General features: G+C 41.8%; 1 protein-coding gene across 1 annotated transcript; it reads left to right on the top strand.

The window, feature by feature from the left end:
- The first annotated feature begins 1182 nt into the window (after positions 1-1182).
- appbp2 (amyloid beta precursor protein (cytoplasmic tail) binding protein 2) lies at positions 1183-16797 on the top strand. Its single transcript, XM_005930850.3, has 13 exons — positions 1183-1626; positions 5828-5916; positions 7111-7262; positions 9053-9176; positions 9813-9981; positions 10071-10160; positions 10265-10332; positions 10412-10517; positions 10603-10727; positions 11117-11202; positions 11580-11770; positions 12529-12694; positions 13006-16797. The coding sequence occupies exons 1-13, from the start codon at positions 1489-1491 to the stop codon at positions 13266-13268; spliced, it is 1767 nt and encodes a 588-aa protein (XP_005930912.1). The 5' UTR covers positions 1183-1488; the 3' UTR covers positions 13269-16797.
- Positions 16798-17553: the final 756 nt, after the last annotated feature.

The raw sequence follows: 17553 nt of genomic DNA, 5'->3' as shown, positions 1-17553 counted from the left end.
GAAGCAATATGGTTAATGTTATTATTACAATTACATAATACAATTATATATTGTATTATGAAATGCAATGAAACATTAAGTTTTTGTACAGAGTATCGGTATCGGATCAGTATCGTCGATACCACCCTGAATTTTACTTGGTATCGGATCGGAAAGGAAATCAGTGGTATCGCACATCACTACTGAACACACCTCAAAGCTTTGTTGACCAAGCAGTGGTGTCTGTCACCACTGCTTGTCCTTCTTCTGCAGTCATCTGACCTCAGCCCAGTTGAATATATATGGGACACTTGGTTAAATTGTATTTACATAGCACCAAATCACAACAACAGTAGCCTCAAGGTGCTTTATATTGTAGGGTCAAGATCCTACAATAGTACAGAGAAAACCCCAACAATCATATGACCCCTTATGAGCAAGCATTTTGGTGACGGTGGGAAGGAAAAACTCCCTTAGAACAGGAAGAAACCTCACGAGGAACCAAGCTTGGGGAGGGGCGGCCATCTGCCGATGACAAGCAGCTGTGGAAGAGAGCCACAGATTAATAATAACAAACAACTGAGGAAACATCTGTGATATTACAAGATGCTTTTTAGGGCTTAGCCTCACCATACTCAGTTACCTTGTTCATATGCACCAGTGGGGTACATGTAAATGCTCCTTTCATTAAAGGTAAAATATTCTGCATATTTTATATAGGTTCAACATTTCACTCAAAAAGTTCTCTTTAATTTCACAATAAACGAAATCTAGACTCACATTCACCTGTTGTAACAAAGTTTCGAACCTACCTCAGTGTAGTGCATTTTCATTTCCCCACAGTCAGTACTCCTTATTTCTATTTAGACACATTTTGTAACACATTTCGACATTTTTGGTGCAATGATTGGCTGTCGTTGGAGTTTTTCTAGCCACATTAAATATAAAGGAATTGTAATAAATTTGACACATTGTTTACGAAATCAAAGCGCTGGTCAGGTACATTAACATTAAACAAGTAAAGGATTTTTGTTTTCTGTTGCCATTTGTTATGATATGTGTTTGTTATCTGCCAAATAAGGAGCGCGGCTTCTTCACGGAAAGACGAGTGGGTGGTTGGTACATTGCTTAAATGGGCAATCGTCGGTAAATTCATCTTTTTACTTTATGTGAAGTGTGACTTTTTACTTGGAGCCTGTTGGTTCAGCATCGACTGCACAATGACGTCATTGCGTCAGCGCCCGTGAGTGTGAGCGTCGGGACGGGGGCACGGAACTGCTGTAGGGTCGACGAGTAGTCGAAGATGAAAGAGAAGGATGGAAATGAAACAGCGGTTTTTTAAATCGAGACACTGACTTGTCTGCAACAATAATATTCGTAGTGTCAATACGGAGCGAATGTTGCATGAGGACTCGCAGAAGAAGGGCTTCAATAGTGGTAAGGTAGTGAATGTAAGGAGAGTTGAGGAGGGCTGTAGCTTCTGGGGCTTTTTTGGAGAGGGAAAACAACATGGCTGCGGTGGAGCTCGAATGGATCCCAGAAACGCTGTACAACACTGCTATCTCGGCTGTGGTGGACAACTACAGCCGGTCAAGAAGGGACATACGGTCCCTCCCAGAAAATATACAGTTCGACGTCTATTATAAGGTAGGATTTTAGCAGTAAGGAGACTCTCAATGATGTGACAGCTAACATCCTGTGCGAGCTTCTGTGGTCTGCTGCTAACACTGCTTGCTAACGTTAGCGAAATGTCGGTAACGTTAGACTAGCTATCGAAAATTCCTCCTTAGGAATCTGATTTGGCTAACGAACAAGTTATCCAGCCTCGACATTACAGAAAGCTAGTGTGACAGTGTGTGTGTTGAAGCGAATTATTAAACTGCATCGAGACTGTCGCTAATTACCCAAGTATCCATCTAAATGAACTGGTTCCGTGATGTGGTGTTTTTAGTGTTGTCATGTCCAGGTCTGACCCACTTTGGCTAAAGTGACGTTAGCCGTTCTCACGTATAAAGCTCCTCGCTTACAAGATACGTGTGCTTTTACAAACAATCACCATCAGCTTTCCATAAAGACGGACAGCGATATTAAACCAGTGTAACCTCACAGCGATTCTTTCCTTCTGATACGTGTAGTTGGTTAAGTGTCACACCGAGGTCAGGCGTGACAGACAGAGGAAGGATTTTAAAAACATGAAGGTCGCGAATACAGCATGTTTCACAGTTACTCGATCTTCACCCACCAGATAATTCCAGCTGCCCATAAAATGTACACTAGGATCTCATATTTGTTTAATCTACGGGTGCATCTTTAGAACCTTTATTGATGTATACCTGATGTGTAACTCTAATACTTGGACGAAAAAAACCTTTAGTCCACCCAGTCATGGTATGCTAACTATTTAGTAATAATAAAAGTAACACCATATGTTAAAACCAATTGCGTGAGAAGTGTAAAAATCCTTTGAGTGTTCTCTTTGGGGTTAATATTGTAGCCACAAATATGTGCAAATGTGTTTGGAGATTTTGTTTGTAGTTGCATGTCATTTGGATTGAGGTTGTAAATCTAAAAAATGTAGTGTAACACCAATCTATCAAACTGAGAGGCCTGTCCAAATAACTGATTGTGACTGCAATAACAACAACTTGTCATCATTTCCAGCTGTTGAAGAAAAGATTTCAGACTTCTCAGCCATTTCTCTCCCCAGCTGCATATTTACAGATTTATTTGCACATTAGTAAATCTAGGTACACTTAAGAATGCAATTATAGCCAAAAACCATTTGCAGATTCCTGTAAACATCACAGTAGGCCTGTAGACAACCGAAGAAAATCATAGTCAACTGAAAACAGTTTTCAGCCAATCGATTGGATGCAGCGATCGAGGGAAATCTGCGCATCATTTTTAGATTAACTAAATAGGCCATAGTGCACTCGCTGTAGTCAAGCCTCTCAGCTTTATTAGTTCAAGTAAACAAAGTGAACCTAGTTTGTTTTATAAGTATGGCAGACACCAGGTTATTGTGCTGCTGTCCATATTCATATCTTTTCTGATATTGGAACAAAATCGTCAGTGTAAGAAGTATTGTAGAAAAATAGTTACAGGCAAAAATGCCCTTATCTTGGATCGATCTTGATTTTCCTGAGAGATGAGGTTTCACATCCAGCTTGGCATGGTTGTAGTTAATTTTACTGGCAGGTGTTAACCTGCAAACTGCACTGTGTCCCCCCCCCAAAGAAAAAAAAAATAGAGCTTCACGTGCATTAAGACAGGGGGCCAATGGAGCTAAGAACTGGGGCAATTTGGTAACTTTGATTCATGTAGTCCTTCTGTTAATGTGCGCCTCTCTGTGTGTCTTAAGACACAGATGGAAAAATAATTAGTTTTACTCCACGTGTCTTAAGGCTAAGTTGGGAAGAAATCGGGCATTGTGGGTTTCTGTGTGTTCTGATGATTTATAGAGCAGTCACTGGAAATTCAAAACACTGCCTACTGACCAATCAGTGTTTAGGAAAATGGTGTCTCTTCCAGGAAGATCCCTTTGGATAGTAAGAGGGTCTGAAGTTTTTTAGTAGTGTCAGTTTGTTTTTCCCTGATGAGCAGTAGTAAGGGGAAATATTCTTAATGAATAAATATTCATATTCTGTGTTCCTTGATTATTATTAGGTTTTATTTTCTCATTGGTTGCAGATAATTTTAACATTAAATTATTCTCTAAAAGAAGGCTCCTCTTTGTACTTGTTGACCTTATTATATTCAATTTGCAAGCAGTGGTTTGAATTCCATTTTATTTATTTATTCTGAGCTTTTTTTCTCACACCAACAACACGACAACAGCTGGAAAACAAACTAAAACGGTGCTTTTGCAGTCTTGCTGACCAAAGCTGAGTGTGTTAAACTTACTTTGTGCTGCAGGTTCCAGATGGAGTCTTTCTTGAAAAACAAGGGTCAAGGTGACATAAAACCTTCATTAGACACTGTCAGTGTCACTGTCATGTTATGGTATAAAAGTTTATTATAAATTTTCTCTTGTCTAACAGTTTGAATTAAACCTTTAAGTTGTCAGACAGCTCGTCTTCACACTTATGGAAAAGGGGAAGAGAGCATTTTCAATTGTGTTTGTATTGATTCATTAACATTTTAAAATACATGTTTATTGTCCTAGTGGGCACAAACCAAAGCCATTTCAGAAGCAACATTAAACACAGACGCTATCTGAAACGCTGCTGGGCAGTTACTTTAAAACCCATACAGACTTGAATGGGGAGAGAATTATAAGTTTAGGATATGCTTTTATTGTCATTGTACATGTACAACAAAGTTTTGGGTGGTCTGCACCATCTGTGCATTTCAGTGGTCACTGTGACAGAAACCCAGTAAAAACTCTTTGTTTTTCCCTGAAAGTTTTTCTTCTGCTACAAATGCACATAATTTTGTTACTTTCTTACGCTTTCGTTAACATTTTCTCCTTTTATATAATGACTCTGGTGCAAATCCAGCAAAAGCATGAATAAATATTTTCTGTAAATAAACCAAAATGGGTTTTTCCTTAGAGCTCAGATGCCCCAGTTCCCAGGAGAAACACACTGACATGAAGTCTGGGGCATGGACTCGATGTGCTCAGTGCCTCCTAACATGATTAGGAAAGCACAATAACACAAGTGCTGGTTTACCCATTTTGCTGATGTGTTTTTGATACGATATACTGGAGTTTTGCTCAGTGTGCTCAAAGTCTGCTTTGGACTAATTCATGTGAAAATGCTGCCACGAGTTTAAGTCATTACAATAAATTGAAGGTACAGCTGTAACAAAAGTGTCAGTTTTCATCAAACACAAGCTAGCATCTAAAAGCTGAGTGCTGTGGTACTGTTCTGTGTGCACTGTGGAGGTTCCTGTCAGTTTCAGCAGTTTGCTGAAACAGCACATGGTGAATTCACTAGCACTGACACTGATTTTTACCAGTGTGCCAAATCATCCTGAGGGCAACATGAACATCTGTGGAGTTCATGCTAGAATTTTAAGCACCGTTCTAGACAATTGTCACTGTGTTTTTACACACTCTATGAAATGGTGACACATAAATGGTACACACACCTAATATCATGAAGTTGTCTTGTCCACACTGCACATGTTTTCCTGTTTCTGGTTCCCACTGCCCTCCACAGCTAGGTGACTACTTGTGAGTAGAGCGTTTGACTTAAATTACAAGCACTGAAAGGTTAAAGCTGCACAACCAAAATAACGCCCCAGTACAGCAGTGGCTGCAGTACAAGTTTTCATTAGGTGAGATTTCATGTAAGAACCTTGGAGAGAGACATCTGTGATTAATAGTTTCCGTCACAAACACCACTGTGGTGAGCCATTCGTGTCAAGGATTATATGGATTATACTGTCTGTGTCCACAAGTGTACGAGGGTCTATTTAATCTGAGTGGTGTTGATTTTCTTATCAGATGTGATTGTGATGCTCTGTATGGACATTCCAGGCAGACTGCAAGCAGAGTTGGAGGGTGGGGTCCACAGCAGCCCACGTGCATGTCCATAAACAAGCATAATCCTGGCTCAGTATAACAGTTTCCAGCTGAGTGCACTTTGATGACAGGCCAGACATCAGCAATTTTTTTTTTTTTTTGTTTAAGCTCCTGTTCAGCAGACAACATTGGTTGCATCACTTAAAGCAGAGTAAAAAAAATGTTCAGCTTCACTCCTGTAGTTACAGGTTAGACTGTCATTTACCTGCAGCTGAGACATTGGTTCCCCTGCACATTAAGAAATTTGACTTGTACCTATAGAGATGACATCTGTTGTATTGTTACTGAATCTCATTTCTCACTGTGCTGTGCTCTCAGCTCTACCAGCAGGGTCGACTCTGCCAGCTGGGGGGAGAGTTCTGTGAGCTGGAGGTGTTTGCTAAAGTGCTGCGGGCTTCAGACAAAAGGTAAGAACATAATGGGGCCAAACTGTGCCCATCACTCTCCTAAAGTAGTTTTCACACTTCCACTGCAGTCCTGAGCAGGTTCAGCAGAGTCTGAGATTAACCATAAACTGCAAGTTGATTACCTTTGAGATCAGTTAACTCAGAGTACGTTCACCTTGAGTTTAGTGTGTGCGAGTAGGGAAAGAAAGCCACCTTCAATGGAGCTTTGATAGCACAATTCACCATGGCAACACGTTAAATGAAAAGCAGAACTTCCATCTTAATCCAGTAAAACGAGGAATATTAATATTCCTAACCTTTGGAGACCCTTTGGCTACTAAACATAGAGGAAGTATACAAGTATATGTCACTGTACACTGGGATGTTAAACTTTAAATTTAGGAGGGTAGAAAAGAGTCATTTAAATGAGCTCTGGCCACTTTGTCATCAGTAAAGATGGTATTTGGAGTTTGGTGAATGCCGGTTTTTTCATCATTCACCAAACTTGCATTTTCATTTGTTCATACTGGAATCCTCTTTTTTTTTTTTTCTTCTTCTTTTTTTTCCAACAGTGGATGGAACCAGTTTTTACACTGGAACCAAGCATAGGATTAGTCGGGTGCCCTTAATGATGTTAAACATGTTTTTAGGTAACCAGAGAAATCTGTTTTTAGCTCTTTTGAAACTCTTTTGTCCACTCTGTTAAATGTAGTGTTAGGCAGACTGATAGGTGTGAAACACTAATGATGCTGGAACAGAGAGGAAGGAAGCAATGTCCATCAACCAAAACTCTAATATTGTGATTGCTTCCATCATATAATTTCTAACTAGAGAATTTAAGGTCTTGTTTGTAGATCTTTGAAAACACATTTGACACCTATCATCGTAGACATTGTTTCATGTGAATCTTCTTTAGACTGAGGAATGCCCATATATGGAAATGAGATCCCTTCTGTATGATGAGGACATCAACTGCGTACATTGACCTGTTGTTCATTTCTTGACGGTCCCTTGTGTGATATTCTTACTGCTAGTTAACTGTGCCAGGTGTTCTGTACAGTAGGGATGGTGGCATGCTGTCTACGGCCATGTCTGATAAGAATCTGTTGACGCTAAAAGCTGCTTGTGGACTGGATTTTTTTTTTTTTTTTTTTTTTGGGGTTTCCTGCAATTTGACTGTTGACCCGATGTCTCCCTTTGACTTCATCACTGCAGACACCTCCTGCACCACTGTTTCCAGGCCCTGATGGACCACGGTGTGAAAGTGGCCTCAGTTCTGGCAAACTCCTTCAGCCGCCGCTGCTCCTACATCGCCGAGTCTGACGCCCACGTCAAAGAGAAGGCCATCCAGTTTGGCTTTGTGCTGGGTAAATGTCAGGGCTGGGCAGTGGAGGCTTCAGATAAGCACTGTGTGGGATAGAAGTGCAGAGCTGTCCTTATGTTAGGTGGTTGATAATGTACAATATAAACAGCATATAATGTGGGCCATATTAGGGCTGTGCAATATGACCAAAATCTCATATCCCGATATAAGACCTCTATCGTCCCGATAACGATATAAATCACAAAAATGTAACATTTTCTGTAAAGTCTGTGAATCTCGGGCAGGTGAAGTGTTTCCAGCTGCGCGTCGTGTAGCTGGAGTCGAGTGTTTTAACCGACGCATGAAACGATACATTTTTAGACATAAGTTGTAACGACCGCCGTTTTCTTTGTGAGTATTTATTACACGGCGTGCTGCGGGGAGAAGCCTGTTCTAACGTTTGAGTCTAAGGTTTATTTTTTAGCACCTGGCGGCTCTTTTTTACTTCTCATCTGTAAATACTCTGCTCTTTCACGTGATTCAGTTTATTTTGAAAAGTCTCAACAGGATCTTGAGCTTTATTGTGAAAGGTTTATGTGGAACATAAACAAGCGGACACGCGATGCTGTTACCGTCGTTGTTGCTAACGACAACACATAAAAACAGGCGCTTGTCCGTCCGTAGTGTGGTTATATTACATATAAGAGAAAGAGAGAACTTTAAGAAATGAATATAGCCACTACAGTGACCATCAGAACCATGAACAAATATTACCGTAAACAGTTTATTTTGTGACACCACGAAACAAACAACAGCGTAAAATGAAACGATAGACGTTTTTATATCGTCATCAGATATATGTCGTTATATCGAACAGCCCTAGGCCATATGTATTATGATAATACGTTATTATAATAATTGTCATGTCATTGAGAGAATTTAATATTTGAGCAGAGTTCTAGCTCCCACAGATCTCTGAAACATTAGTCAGTGAATTCCAGATACTCCCCATCTTAACTCATTATGTGTATAAAGCACACCTGTCTGCAGAATCAGTTTCTTTCCAGTTTCTCCACCAAAGAACAAAAGTCTTCCCACATGACATTAACCCAAAACATACCAACAAGGCAACAAAGGAGAGGATAAGAAGAAGCTTGTCATTCCTATATGAAATTTGTGGAGTGAGCCGAAGCCTCAAGTTGCTAAGCAACAGCCAGGTTTTAGAGTTTCTGTAAAGAGCAATGGGCCAAAATCCCTACAAGAAACATCTTACTGCTGTGCTTCCCAACAAGGGTTTCTCCACCAAAATACTAAATATTTATTTCACTTAGAAACTGATTTGCATGTCATTAACTTTTACATAATGTGTGTTTCTGGATTTTGGGTTGATATTCTCTGTGCCTTAAAACTTTAGAGCAGGGGTGTCAAACTCAAATACAGAGTGGGCCAAAATTCAAAATGGAACAAAGTTGCAGGCTAACATTAATATTTATTGAAGAAGAAATCTTCCTCCAGATGTAAGAATGAATCTTTTCTTATGGACTCAAATAGGTTTTGCTGGAAAACTGAATATGGAACAAGCAAAGTATTAGTATTATACAGCTAATATATATATTAGCTGTATAATACCAGTAGGCCAGCTCTAATAATAATTTGGTATGGCTTCGCGGGCCAAATGTAATTAGGCTGCGGGCCAAATTTGGCCCGCGGGCCAGAGTTTGACACCTATGCTCTAGAGATTTCTTTCTAAGTGACCAAACTTCCAGTCAAAGTTTGGTTTTCTTAAGACCCTTGTGCTATGACTAGCAGACACCATAGTTGTTAGGCAGATGACTGTCATGTTTCTGTTTGTAGGTGGCTTCTTGTCGGATGCGGGCTGGTATGGAGATGCAGAGAAAGTGTTTCTGTCGTGCCTGCAGCTGTGCACGCTCCACAGTGAGGTCCTCCACTGCTACCGGGCTGTGGAATGCTGTGTCAGGTCAGTCTCAAAGAGCTGCTTTTATTCACCAGGGAACTCTGTGTCCTATAGTTACAATACCATAATTGTTAGATGTGCCAGATATGATGTTACACAACATGTGTTTTCTCCCAGAACACTTAGGTGTCTGACAGCACAGCTTGAAATGTTAGTTGTGAATAAAAGCCACTGAGTGATTCATATGAAGAGCTGTTATACAGTCTGTCTTTACATTTTTTTGATTCTTATCAGATGAAAACGGATAAAACACAGAAACTGTATCTCATCACAGACGGTTAAGCTTTCCTTCTGAGTGGAAGTAGCAGCTATCTGTCATGGAGTAACAACACTGTAACTGTTATAAACTAAAAAAAGCAACATTGTTAGAAGTACCATGGGCCCATATTTAAAGATGGGCTTCACCATCCTTGGAAACTGAGGAATCCAGGAGACGGTAGCAGTGGTGACAGCCAGCCTGAGCTTCTCTCATACATGCACACACACATGTTGCAAATTGCGGAAAACTGAATCCAGTTATTTTCAGTGAAACCAGTGCAGCAGTTTCCTTCCACAGCTTTTGTTGTTTTTAAATTGACAGTTATGCAGTAATACAGCAGATAAGACTGAGACTGAAGCGTCCCTGTCTTCTCTCTTCAGGCTGCTTCATGTCCGTAATGGCAACTGCAAGTACCACCTTGGGGAGGAGACCTTCAAGCTTGCTCAGTCTTACATGGACAAACTAGCCAAACATGGCCACCAGGCCAACAAGGCAGCGCTGTACGGCGAGCTCTGTGCCTTGCTCTTTGCCAAAAGCCACTATGACGAGGTGTGTAGGTTTGACCACTGAGGTGCTTTACAGTTTTGATACTGAGACAACTGAAAGTCCTTTCTGTCTGCAATGACCTTGTCTCTCAGGCGTACAGGTGGTGTATAGAGGCTATGAAGGAAATTACTCCAGGGCTGCCTGTCAAAGTAGTGGTTGATGTCCTTCGCCAGGCCTCCAAGGTAACACTCACACATGTATTTATCGCTCAGATCAGTCTTTGTCTGAATTTTTACACTAGTCTTCCAGACACATTTGTAAACTGTGGATTGTCTCTTCCCTGCAGGCCTGCGTGGTGAAAAGAGAGTTCAGAAAAGCAGAGCAGCTGATCAAACATGCAGTGTTTCTAGCAAGGTAACCCGCTGGGTGTAATGAAGACTCGACAGGGTACTTTCTAACATCGCAGTTTCTGACTGAAAATATTGTCTTACAGAGAACATTTTGGACACAAGCATCCCAAGTACTCCGACACGCTGCTAGATTATGGATTTTACTTATTAAATGTGGACAACATATGCCAATCGGTTGCTATTTACCAGGTACGTAGAGCGATGTGCTACAGGAGTATGCTCTTGTTTTCAGTGATGTTATTTAATTCAATCTTGTCTGATGTACAAATCCCAGACAGCGCTGGATATCCGACAATCGGTCTTTGGGGGGAAGAACATCCATGTTGCCACAGCCCATGAAGACCTAGCCTACTCCTCATATGTGCACCAGTACAGCTCTGGGAAATTTGACAATGCTCTGTGAGTGCATCTTCTAAACTCGGCTAATTACATTCCTCATGAGCTGCCTTGTAAATGTAGTCCAACACCAAAAGTCAGACTCTGGTATTTGGGTAATGTGTATGCAGCTGCACATATTAAATGTTTAACTGTACACACGGGCAGACGTAAAGATGACTGGAGATGCCTGTTGTTTGTGTAATTAATCATGTGATGCTCCTCGTGTATACAAAGGCTGTGATTCAGCATTGCCTAATGGTGAGACCTTTGATCCACTTTTGGACTGTATGAGCTGCAAAACAACTTTGTTCAATGGAAATGCTTGATATTCTTGGAAGTGTTTGTCCCCAATATGTAGAGTTTCCAGCCAAGTCTGAGTTACACGACTGAGTGCTGTGTTTGTCCCTCAGATTCCATGCAGAACGTGCCATAGACATCATAACTCACATTCTGCCTGAGGACCATCTTCTGTTGGCCTCCTCTAAGAGAGTCAAAGGTAAGGCAGGCAAAGTGGAGAGTAGTATTATGCTCGTGTGTGTGACTGGCTGCTTGTAATAAAGTACCTTGAAAGAACAATTTAAAACTGGTTCTTTGCTAAGTTGTCTATTCGTAGGTCAAACTTTTGTGGTTTGACAGATTAAAAAAACATTCAACAAGTGAGTGAAAAAGCAGCCGATGTCCAAACAAACAGTTTGAAAGAGCTTCAGGACGCCTGGAGAATTATTGATTAAGACCAGTTTACATGGAGTCTGAATCCTTTAAAACATAAGAAGTTAGGGATAGCTCAAGACTTTTGCGCAGTGCTGTATCTGTTTGAAGCTGTGCATTATGTCTTATAGACTCTATCCGCGTTTGCTTGTTTTTCCCCAACAGCCCTGATTCTGGAAGAAATTGCCATCGACTGTCACAATAAAGAGACAGAAGAGCGCCTCCTGCAGGAGGCTCATGACCTGCACCTCTCCTCGCTGCAGCTGGCCAAGAAAGCTTTCGGAGAGTTCAACGTACAGACAGCCAAACACTATGGCAACCTCGGACGACTCTACCAGTCCATGAGGAAGTTTAAGGTGAGGAGGACATGTGTGGTTTGTAATATTTGACACAATAATTAAAATTAAGGGGCATAAACCATCCCAGCGTGTGCCAGTTGTGCTGCCTTGTGATAAAAATAATCTCAGTGTAAGAAAAGGTCAACGGCAGAGAAGAGCTATTCCACATTCACCTCATCTTGATTAAGAGATGAGTGTTTGTGTGAGAGTGAGTCACATTGTGCTTTTACAAGCACAAACCACTGTTTGTGGGAGACTGAATGGTTTTTGCTATTTAAAGCCAGAAATGATGAGATGTGAAATATTGTCATTGCAGTTGGCTGGGATTACACAAATATCAGAGTGGTGCACATTTATAAAGAGTGTGCACCAGTCTTAGATGCTGTCTTTGGCCTATAAAAAGCCAGAGTGGAGGTTAAAAGTAATCCTGCAGAAGTTCTAGTCTGCAGCTGAAATGACTTTGGGCAAGTATCTAATATCCTGCTGTTAATGAGAGACTGACTTGGGACTACTCGTTATTCCTTTTAGTCCATTGGAAATGGACTGGAAAACAATTTAAGTGTGAAAGGCCATAACTTGCTTTCAGAGTGTAATGTGACAACTTTACTTTGACCCAGTTACAACACTTACAGGCACTGAACCACTTTTTGTTTTCAGTGGAAACGTAGCTGGATGTTTGATTTATGGGAAAGGCCATGGAAACCAAATAAATATTGCCTTTGAGTTTTGTCTTTGTTTGTGATTCATATCTCTTTGTCTTGTATTTGTGTAACCAGGAGGCAGAGGAGATGCACATCAAAGCCATCCAGATTAAGGAGCAGCTACTGGGCCACGAAGACTATGAGGTGGCTCTGTCTGTGGGTCACCTGGCCTCCCTCTACAACTATGACATGAACCAGTATGAGGATGCAGAGAGGCTCTATCTGCGCTCCATTGCTATCGGTCAGTAAGAGCAGAACAAGTTCACGTCCATGTTTTTTAGTGTCACAGTAAATGAGGCCCAAGGCCTGGGTCCTGATGTTGCTTCGTCACAGAACATGTTGTACTGAGATGCGTCATACTCAACCTACTTCTCAGTTAATTGCCAAGTTTTGCTGTTATTGTTATGTAATCATTTATGTAGAGCTGACATTAATCAGTCCAACACCTGACTTTACTTCGCTACAATGGAAGAGGGTAACATATTATCAAAAACGGGGCTCGAGTCAGAGAGACTGAATGAAACATGGTCTGTGATGTTTCTGTCTTCACAGGTAAAAAGCTGTTTGGCGAGGGTTACAGTGGGCTGGAGTACGACTACCGAGGCCTGATCAAACTCTACAACTCAGTGGGAAACTACGAGAAGGTGTTTGAATACCACAACGTACTGTCCAACTGGAACCGGCTGAGGGACCGGCAGTTTGCAGTGGCGGATGCCCTGGAGGACGTCAACACTACACCCCAGCAGACCCAGGAGGTGGTACAAGCTTTCCTATTGGCCCAGAGCCTAGGCCCCACCCGCCCCTGTCTCGGCTGATTGGTTGACCGAATGAGAAGGAGAAGAGAGGAGGGAAAAGAGACAAGTGGGTGGGTTTTAGCCTGGTGTGGACATGATTTGAGCCCAAAATGTGATGCTTCAGTTTCACACCGATTAGTAACACAGCAAATTCAAACATCACTGGCAGCTTGGTTGACTTTGTATGCTGCCAGTACACACACACACACACAGACATACACACGTTTTCATGGAAAAAAAATAAATAAATAGAGAAGACACTTATCAAACCTCATCAACACACTCTCACCATCAAGATGCAGTCACTGCGTTTCTCCAACAGAAAGAGGACACATGCCCGAGACTGGGGACTCGAAAAGAAACGTCAGACGTCCTATAAGGATGACGCACGACCTCCTCGCCTCTCATCTCACTCGCCTTTTTCTTCCTGGACAGCAGTTTTGCTTTTGTACCGTACCAGTGTAGCTCAGATCTCCGGGAGCGAACCCGTGTTCTCAAGAGCTGCACGACAGCATCTGTGGAATACCTGCACATCCATCAGCATCACTTGGCAGATCACAGCTGGAAATAGTTGGATATTTTTGACACTTGTACAGTTAAAGAAAATACAGATTGTACACTTGAGTTTTATTTGAAGGCTTTTTGTTGTTTGTTTTTTTTCTTTGCAATTAACTGAACGCGAACCCTCAAAGTTGCGTGGAGGAGAATGTGATAACACCAGGTGTGGTTTTTACACACAACAGGTTTTCACAGGTCTTTTTTTCCAGCTTAGTACTGACATAGCATCATTAAAATGCCAATAATTTATATGCAAACATATGTTTATGTAGCCCTTTGTTTAAGTTTTCTTACTGAATGAGAAATGGCTCAACACTATGATAACAAGGGACACGGATGGGAGGGCAAAGAGGAAGCTGCTACATGTGCAAAGGCTCCGCAGCCTCGCTTTGTTCATCTTGAGGCTGTATGTGTGAGTGAGTGAGTGGAACACAACTCTCGGTGCCCAAGTGCTCCACCGATGACTACCAGCCTTACACCAGCTTGCAGTTATCTGTCTGTAGACGGACCCATATTTTGAAGTGCTAAATAAACTATTATATCCTTAACAGCGCTACAGTGGGGACCAATATTGTGTGCTTGTGTGCGTGTTTGCATAGCAGCCTGATTATTGTGCATGTGGCCTCTCTGCTTCACACCCTCCTGTCAGAAAATCCCATTAAAGTTCCTGATATGTTTTTCTGTTACTGGCCCATCGTTCAGAGTCTCGCTGTCTAGAATCTCATCTGTTGCTTTATTTAAAAGCTCAGCTGTCATTCTTCGGCTGGTTTTCAGTTTTACTCGACAGCTTAGCTCCATAGCAGGGGTGGGGGAACTCCAGGCCTCAAGGGCTGGCGTCCTGCAGGTTTTACATGTGCTTGATCCAACACAGCTGGTTTAAATGGCTAAATTAAAAAGGTTTCCAGAGGCCTGACAATGAACTAATCATTTGATTCAGGTGTGTTGACCCAGGGTCATATCTAAAGCCTGCAGGACACCAGCTCTACAGCTGCCATGTTGGTATTTTAAAGCTAACTTAGGCTCTCTAGTGGACAAAGTATGCAACGGCCATTACATACTTTGTGTCGAAAGGGCTTTAAAGGAACATGTTCTTATTTTTAGACTGTAATATTGTATCTTTTCATTATTCTCAGTTCTAAATAATCCTTATTGACCTTATCCTGAGCCTTGGGGCAGCCACTCAAGTCAGTGTCTATCTGAAAACAGCTCTTTTAGTGCCTCTGTCTCTCTTAAAGCCAGCTCTCTCCTGCCTGTCACACACAAATAGTTTGAACAGTAGGTGTGTAGCCAGAGCTGTGTGCGTGACATAACCATGTTAATGGGTTTGGCTCACTGACATGAGAAAACAGAACATTTGAACACCTAGTTGGTCCATTTTAAACCTGTTTGGATTTTGTTCTGTATATTTGGAGCAAGCTACAGTGCTGCGACAAAGTATTTGCCTCCTGATTTCTTCATTTCATGCATGTTTGTCACACTGCAGTGATTAAGATCATCAGACAACATTTAAAATAAGATAACGTTTTTAATTGATTTGTGATTTTTGGTGAGGGAAAAACGAACCTACCTGGCCCTGTTTGAAAAAGGAAAAAAACAAAAACGGCTTTTCATAAAAAGAACATCACAGTAAGAGCATGTGGAGGGAGTGGGAGTGGGCTGCTTGGATGATTAAGGATCTGGATGGAAAAAGGAATTCTGCTCTCGACCCGACGTACAGCTCGAGCGTGCTCGGGTTACGCAGCAGAACAACACAATCCCAAATATACCAGCAAGTCCATGACCTTAACAGGTTGTTCATGGCCAACACCCCACCAGTGCTCCTCCATACTCTACCAGTTTTTAGACTTTAGGCCAGGTAGGTTTGGATAACTTTTTACCCTTAATCCTAATTTTGAGCTTATTCTGGTTATGTCTGTGTAACATTAACAGTTGTATGATGACCTGAAAGTGAGACAAAAATGCAAAAACAATGTATATATCAAGAACGGGGCAAGCACTTGTTCACAGCACTGTTTATGTACCTGTGATCCTGTAAAGCCTTCCACTGCAGATGCTTTCAGTCTAATATTTAGTCCACAGTTTGGGAATCACCAGCTTCTCTGGATGGGATTTTTTCGTTAGTGCAATTCTAACATTACACATGGACCCTTGTTTCACTAAAGCAGTCTGTCAATATAAGAGGTGAAGGAGAAATGAGCGCGTAAAGAGACGCTGCGTAACAGTGGCGTGAAGAAAGGCATGGACGCATGCTGTAGCAGATGAAGGATGAGATTTTGCACAGTCGAGGCTGAACACAGGCTGTGGAGATTCTGTGCAACGTTACTGAGAATGTGATGCCATGGATGAATAGTCCGCTGTTAATTTAGTATTTAGTTTGTTTTGAAAAGAACGAATGAAGAAAACGAGCTTTGCCTTGCTGTTGCTTCAGTGCTGTCAATGTCTCCCTCTGTAACAGTGATGTGAGGGGCTGTAGCTGAGGAGGAGGTCCAGCTCTCAGCTAAACACTCAGTGCTTTGGCTTAAATAGACCCCCCACCCCTCCACCTCTGAGTAGATTTCTTATCTACAGACTTTACTTGTAAACAGGTGCGTACAAAGAGAAGGATCATGAATATTTCTTTGTCTTAAAAAGTGAATCATGGAGAAACTTTGCATGATTTGACATGTGTGCTGTGAGGGCTACGTCTGCATCTTCTCCAGAGGATTACAAAACAGGTCTCGGCAGCAGTTTCTAATCCAGCTTCGGCTGAGGTGCAAGTTCCTTTTTCCTGCTTGGCCAAGATGATCTGCTGATGTCTGAAAGGGAATAGTGTAGTTCAAGTGGTGGTGTCGGGGGTGGGGGGCGCAGGACAAAGTTCAAATTGAAGCTGCGATGTCTCCAACAGCCCGCTTCTCTCTTCAGAGTTCAAAGGAGACGTGTGGGATGTGTTCACTGTTGTCCTGTTACTGCTTCACTGTTAGCTTCAAAAACATTAAAACATCGTTGACCATCACAGTTTCCCTCTTTGCTGTCCGTCAGCTGTACACATCTGGACTTCACCATCCACATCCCAGCAAACAACAGGAACACTTTTACACTGATGAGATGAAATATTCAGTTTATTTGATACTCAGTCCTTCAAGTTTTCTTCCTTTAAATCTGGCTCTAAGTATAGGTGAGTTATAGTGCATAATACAGCGAGTGGAAAGGAACTTCAGACTTTACTTGAAAATTGCCATTTTTGGCAATTGCCACTACGCTTCACTGTGAAACTTGTACTCCTTCTATAGACTAGCCTTACAGCTTCCATCACTGACATTTTACACACAAGACAGATTTTAAAGGGTTAGGATTGCTGCTATACAAATCATAATCTTTTTTTTTTTTTACATATATTTGATCGTGCTGGAATTAAAAGTACGCCCTGCAGAGCACATAAAAGAGGCAAACGAGGTAAAGTGTGCATAGTAGCAGGCACAGGCGGACGATCTTCCTGCGAGCATGCAGAGGTGGGATGCCCAGGATTTGTAAAGTGTTCACTCTGCAAAGTGCTTCTATTGCCGGGCATAAATGAGGGTCGTTAGATCAGGTAGCGAGGCAGCAGAGAAAGCCACAAGGTGTCTTTGGATCAAGAAGGCAGATCTGTTGACGACTGCGGCTGTGAGTCTGATTAATCCAGGTGAGAGAGGGTGTCTGATGTTGAGAGGTTTAAAACCTGTGATGACCTCATGTTACATCACTGATGATGCATCCCAGCACACTAGTCTGT

The sequence above is a fragment of the Haplochromis burtoni genome, unplaced genomic scaffold (genome assembly GCF_018398535.1).
Source record: "Haplochromis burtoni strain Fernald_Lab_line unplaced genomic scaffold, NCSU_Asbu1 Contig_132, whole genome shotgun sequence".
Taxonomy (NCBI): Eukaryota; Metazoa; Chordata; class Actinopteri; order Cichliformes; family Cichlidae; genus Haplochromis; species Haplochromis burtoni.
Note: the sequence above shows the minus strand (reverse complement) of the source record. Positions and strands in the feature narration are given on the sequence as shown.

Bases quoted from the DNA above. Each gene is read 5' to 3' on its own strand.
- appbp2 (XM_005930850.3), top strand. From the start codon at position 1,489: ATGGCTGCGGTGGAGCTCGAATGGATCCCAGAAACGCTGTACAACACT. The intron at 7,263-9,052 runs GTAAATGTCAGG...TTCTGTTTGTAG, and splicing joins CCAGTTTGGCTTTGTGCTGG to GTGGCTTCTTGTCGGATGCG. The intron at 9,982-10,070 runs GTGTGTAGGTTT...CTTGTCTCTCAG, and splicing joins CCAAAAGCCACTATGACGAG to GCGTACAGGTGGTGTATAGA.